This window comes from Mus caroli, chromosome 1 (genome assembly GCF_900094665.2).
Source record: "Mus caroli chromosome 1, CAROLI_EIJ_v1.1, whole genome shotgun sequence".
NCBI classification, from domain to species: Eukaryota; Metazoa; Chordata; class Mammalia; order Rodentia; family Muridae; genus Mus; species Mus caroli.
The window spans coordinates 167,118,264-167,124,526 of NC_034570.1; the positions used below are offsets into that span (position 1 = coordinate 167,118,264).

At 38.1% G+C, this 6,263-nt stretch overlaps 1 protein-coding gene across 5 annotated transcripts in view; it reads right to left on the minus strand.

Moving 5' to 3' along the window:
• Positions 1 to 6,263, minus strand: part of Akt3 (AKT serine/threonine kinase 3) — a 235,142-nt gene that overhangs the window by 43,279 nt on the left and 185,600 nt on the right. For all 5 annotated transcript variants that reach the window (XM_021162759.2, XM_029481042.1, XM_029481052.1 and 2 more), the window contains one exon: positions 2,771 to 2,893. In XM_021162759.2, coding sequence (XP_021018418.1) covers positions 2,771 to 2,893 — 123 coding nt within the window. The remainder of the gene's footprint in view (positions 1 to 2,770; positions 2,894 to 6,263) is intronic.

Genomic DNA, 6,263 nt, shown 5'->3' on the forward strand with positions numbered 1-6,263 from the left:
AAAGAAAGAAAGAAAGAAAGAAAGAAAGAAAGAAAGAAAGAAAGAAAGAAAGAAAGAAAAGACTGGAAAAGAAGGTTCAGTGACTGGCCCAAACTGGAATTCAGTTCAAGGGGAGGCTCCAAGGCCTGACACTATTTGCTATGGTGTGCTCTGAGAGGCCCAACAAGCAGCTGAAAGAGTCAGATACAGATACTTACAACCAACCAATGGACTAAAGCCTGGGACCCCTGTGGTTGAATTAGAGAAAAGCTGGAAGAAGCTGAGGAGGAGGGTGACCCCATAGGAAGACCAGCAGTCTCAACTAACCAGGACCGCCTAGATCCCTCAGACACCAAGCTAACAATTAGACAGCATACACCAGCTGATATGAGGCCCCCAACATATATACAGCACAGGACTGCCTAGTCTGGCCTCAGTGAGAGAAGAGACTTGAGGCCCCAGGGAGTGGGGACATCTAATGGGATGCGGACATCCTCTTGGAGACAGGGGTGGGGGAAAAGAGGCATGGGATGAGGAAGAGCCAGAGGGTGGACTGGGAGGTAGGTAACAACTGGACTGTTAAAAAGAGAGTGATAGCAACATTTTTAAACAAGCTAAGTACCTGCTTACATAATTAGATAAAAATTAAGAGTTACAAATGGTTTTATATAAATAAGACAGGAATAAGGGGATAATCATGATTTCTTAGATATATATCTAATTTCATATAAAATGGAATTCCATAAAAATTTCATGTTACTTCAATTTTTAAAAATCAAATTGTATTTTAAATGAACTAGGTATGTGATCAATATGGCAATCGTCAATCAAATTTTAACAGGTAAGCATTACCACATGATTTTAATTTTTCCATAAGTACTGATGTTTCAACCCATAGTAAGCAAGCCCACTAGGTTAAAAGTCATACATTTGGTATTTGCATGCAGTATATGTATGAACACATGTGTGCTATGGGGAGACTCCTATTAAGAAGCTGAATTCTACCATTTCAAGGTCTAAAAGTAAACAATCTAAATACAATCACTTGGTTAATTTGTACTTAGTGTACCTGTGAGAACATGTTGAAGCCAGAGACTGACTGATCCTGGGATTTCTGCCTCAATCACTTCTCCAACCTACTTTATGAGACATCACTGAACTTGAACCTTGCCATTTGGGTTAAACTTCTGGCCAGAAATCCCCCAGGACCCACTTGTCTTCACTGTGAGTGCTAGAGGTACAGACATCTGTGACCACACTTGGATTTTATGTGTTACTGAAGTCAGAACTCAAGTTCTCTTGCTTGCACAGCAAGCACTTTATCCATAGAGCTAGCTCCCAGTTCTATATTTATATTTTGAGGCAGAGTCTCACTACATTGCCCAGGGCAGCCTCACATCTGTGATTATACTTCAGTGTTCTATAGTGAGAGTTTTGGTTTCTGTAGGAGGAACTTAGCCAAGCAGCCCAGCTGCAATGCTAGTGCATGCACTCAGTAGTGATACTTCCTCCCTGAGCCAACCTAGAGAATCTGCCTGCATGGCCAGAGAACACTGAAGCTGGATCAGGGAATGGGGTGAGCCAATGAGAAAAAGACAGCAGCATCACATCTGGCTACCTGAGAGCCAATGAGATGCTGGGAGTGGGGCAGGCCTACAGAGGTCTACATCCCCTTTCCACTTTATCCTTTCCCTCCTATGTAATGCTGAGTGTTGGAAGAGATCAGGGTGGAATAAGGATTAGGAGGGAGACAGAGATATAAGAACCTAATAAAAAACAAATATGCCGACTGTTTCAAGTGGGTGGGAAGACAGGTGGACTGCCACTTCAAGCTTCCCTATCCTAACCACAGAACTAGCTGCCTATGTCCTGAGATGGAACTGAGTGTCAGACTTAAACTGGGCAAGTGCCCGTCACTGAGATGTGCTCCCAGCCCTAGAATTTACATTTTAAAGAAGATGCTATAATAAGAATCTGTTATTGAAAATATGCCATGCTCAGAATCCTTAACAAAGTCAACCAAAGTCAATCATGAGAATTACGATTTGCTTAGAGGATCTCCTGAAGGAGTAGTATATAAACCAAATCTAAACCACCGACTGCTGCTTAAGTAAAGATTTGTAGACATATGCCACACATATTGGTTTACATAATAACTAGGGCTGCCTTTACCTTTCAATGGCAGAGCAGAATGGTTCCAATAAATACCTCGACAGGCAGAATAGACTAAAGTGTTTATCACGTGACTTTTCAGGGGATTCTGGCTCTCCTAAGGGGTATTCACAAGAGCTCAGAGATGGCCAGGCTTCTTTTACCAATACAATCAATACTGGGTTCTGAAAAATGAAAACCTAAGCAAACTACCAAGTTCATAGATAAATAATTGAGGGAAATGATCCCATCAAAAAGGTAACACTACAATGAAAACAGATATTTTCCTTCCAATAACCTTGTTATTGAAGCTTTTCCATAAACATTTTATAATGTTTGAAAATAATAATAAGCTTGCATATTATCTGATTTGACTCCATTTCTATAATTAGGGCATTTACAGAAAAAAAAAAACTACTCTTGGTAAATTTGTGTTACATAGTCAAGAGAATTTTTATACAGCAAAACCCACAATCATTAAAAAGCCACTTACGTATAAGTGAGTGAAATTTCAGACCAACTACAGCAAACAACATTCCTAAGAAAAGTACTTGTCTCAAAACTGTGTAACTTTGTAATTACTTCGTTTGTCCCTACAGTCTCTGCAAAAAACTAATTTTCATTACTTTATTTTTTTTACCTTGAGATCACGGTACACAATCTTTCCAGAATGTAGATAGTCCAAAGCAGAGACAATTTCTGCACCATAGAAACGTGTGCGGTCCTCAGAGAACACCCGCTCTCTCGACAAATGGAAAAACAGCTGCAGGGTAAACAGCAGGGACAGGATTGTAATAATTACTGATTTAGTGGGGGAAATTAACACAAACATAAAACACCTCTCATCACCATATTGTGATGATAGATAGTGTACTCTCAGTGGACACTGAGCACTCTAAGACAGCAGCTGGCTTATCTTTTGCAGGTTTCCAAGGGGAAACTGCGAGCTGTTAAATCAGCGTTTTAATCAATATACCAATCTTGTTTAAGGCATTCTGCTTGCTACCCATTTAACCTTCAGGTACCAGAGGAAAAAGTATGCATCATTAGATTGCATTTCCTTCTAAGTATACGCTGTTCCACTCTTACAAGGAATAAATATTGACATTATCAAAATAAATTAATACAAGCACAGATATGGTGTTTTTATTTAAGTTATATTTGACTTCAAGGAAAAATATGTATGGACTTATTCAAACTCAATTATGTAAGCTAGTCTAAATTGTTATTTCCCATATTTCTAGAAATACTTTCAAAGTTTGAAATAACACTTGCTGTAATAAGAATTTTCAAGACTTTAAAGTTTTATGTTTACAGTGCTAAAACTGGGTTAAGTAAAAGGCCTCCATCACCCCTGATATGGTTTGTAAAGTATAATCCTTTTATTTTCATTTTTAACTGTGATCTCCTGTGATCTTGTAGCTATAAACCCATTCATTTCCTAATTGATCAAAGGTATGCCAATAGTCAAAAAATATCTATTGGGCTCTTACTGTCACCACAAACTCAATTCTAGCTTTATGAAACTCTTAAGTCCTATCACTCAGTAATTAACATCTATATCTTATTTCTCAGCAGAGGGAACAGTTCAGAGTGACAGTGTTGGCCTAACATTTGCAAGGCCCTGTGTTCCATTCCCAGTACCACAAAAAGCTAAACAAACAACACTAAGCAAATCATAAAAACATCTAATTTCTTAGAACAACAGGCATCAAGAAACCGGTCTGAGGATCTGTAACTGATAGTAAATCTTTGTTGAACTAATATACCTTATTAGGAAATCTGCCAAGATTGCTAATCTAAAATAGCTCCATCCTATATAAACATAAGCACAACAAGTTTGATTTTTGTGTTTGTACAATACATATTTAAATACAATTAAGAGATTAAAATATGAATTATAATAAAATATATGTGCTCATAAAGTCAAATTATGTAGAGCTGGTGATAAACATCAGTATCTAGTTTACAAAATTCAAAGGATTTCTGTAAAAATGAAGGACAAATACCAAATGGAGGAAAAGAAGTAATGTGGCAAGAATGAAAGGCTGTTTAGTCCCGAAAAAACTACTAAGATGTCACAGTGGGCACACAAAACACACCTGGGATTATGAAAAATCAATCAGAAAAAATACGCCTTCAACTGTAAGATCAGAATATAGATATTTCCATAAAGATCACTAACTCATAATGAACTGCTAAGAATTGTGCCTTACCAAGGCTTGTTCAACATAAAACAGTGATGCTGCGAAACCTAGAATTATCATGCCTGCACTCCTTCTTCCTATACCTATCTCTACTTAAATCACTTTTAAAACAACTTTGCGATCACTGAGCCAAGTAAAGACAGGGAAGAATTTTGATATTGCTAAAACTTACTGAAAACAATTACTCATATTAGTAGCAAACAACTTGGGAGATGTACATAAACTACGATGCTCCCTGCTTTGTTACCATGTTTTGTCAAATCTGGGACGCCATGCTGGGATGGCATTGATGTTTTATTTCTAAAGAACAGATAATCAAAAAAATGAAAAATATGGTATCTGCCAAGCTGAGTCTAACATGCCAATGGTGTTGACGGCTGCTGTGATCACAATGTTGCTGCAATAGTCCTTTAAATCTTTAGGTTTCTTTAGAAAAAAAAAAATCAATTCTACCACTGGCTATCTACTGACAAAAGAGATATAGAGGCTCTCTAAATTAATATAATGTATTCAGGATTCTAGGTCTTTATATAGATGATACAGCTACATTTTGTCTGCCAGCCAGCTTCCATAAAAATATCAGCTCAAGTTTTATAATTAAGAGGAAGAACTCTGTATTTTAGAACTCATTGCCATATGATGTCTACTTTTGCTTCTTTATGGAATTCACTCGTGTAAAGACAAGCAGTGATCTACAATTGCAAAGTCCAATGATCTATTTATAATTTGTTCCCCGTCTTGTTTTAGAGGTTAGGACACTGCCTGTATTCTCTTTCTTGGCTGTGGTTTAACAGCTTTCTTCACCAATGCCCTAACTTTCTGGATCATCATTGTCTACCCTGCTGTTAAACCAACATGTTGATCTAATATTCATTAATGACCATCAATTATTAGAAAGTAACTGCAGTGAACTCGACAAGAAAAAAGAGGGATATAATAACTCTTTCTTTTTTAAAAAATTATTTTATTTATTTACATTCCAAATGTTGTCCCCTTCCTGATCTCCCCTCTACAAGCCCCCTATCCCATGCCCCCTCCCCTTTACCTCTAGGAAGGTGCTCTCCCCCATCCTGCCTCACTCCTCTAGCATCCCTCTTCGCTGGGGCAACAAGCATACTCCCTTATTTACAGCTCTACTTGTGGGGTCATCTCTAAACTTAGTAACTACCTATAACCTTCCATGTAGCGATCAAACCTCAACAAACTGACAGAAAGCAGACATAATCCCCACTGCTAAGGAATTCTACCTTAATGAGGAAGATGCATGTATATTCACAGAAACAGCCGGCTGTAATATATTTTGTTATATGGTTATTAACAACACTTTGGTACATAGGATGTTTAGGGATATGCCACAGATAAAGTTCACTTAAATTGTCAAAGATAGGACTTTTCACCAAAGGAAAACTCAACAGATATAGAAGATTACTACTTAGAATGTATCCATCTTTGTATTTCTTTGTAACCTAGCACAGCACCACACACAGTAAGGGAAAATTAATCATTTGTAGAAAGCAGTAATTTTTTTATGGTGCATACTCACTATATAGAACAATGGCTTTGCACTGTGATTTTTTATAGTTACATGTGCTTTTGATCATTTCCATTCCCAACCATCCTCATCTTCCCTCCCATTCCTGGATCTCCTTGTTATTCTCCAATTTCCCTTTACAAAATCCACAAGTTCCCAACACAAAATACAAATATTAGTAGAGAACATGGAGTTATGTGGCTAAAGAATAATATACATCTAGAATGAAGGAAAGACAGAGAAAAGGAGGGACAGAGGGAAGGATGGAGGGGAGGGGGAGGGAGGGAAGGAGGGAGGGAAGGAGGGAGGGAAGGAGGGAGAAGAGGAGAGAAGAGAGATGGGATGGGATGCGGTGGGATGGGATGGGATGGGATGGGATGGGATGGGATGGGATG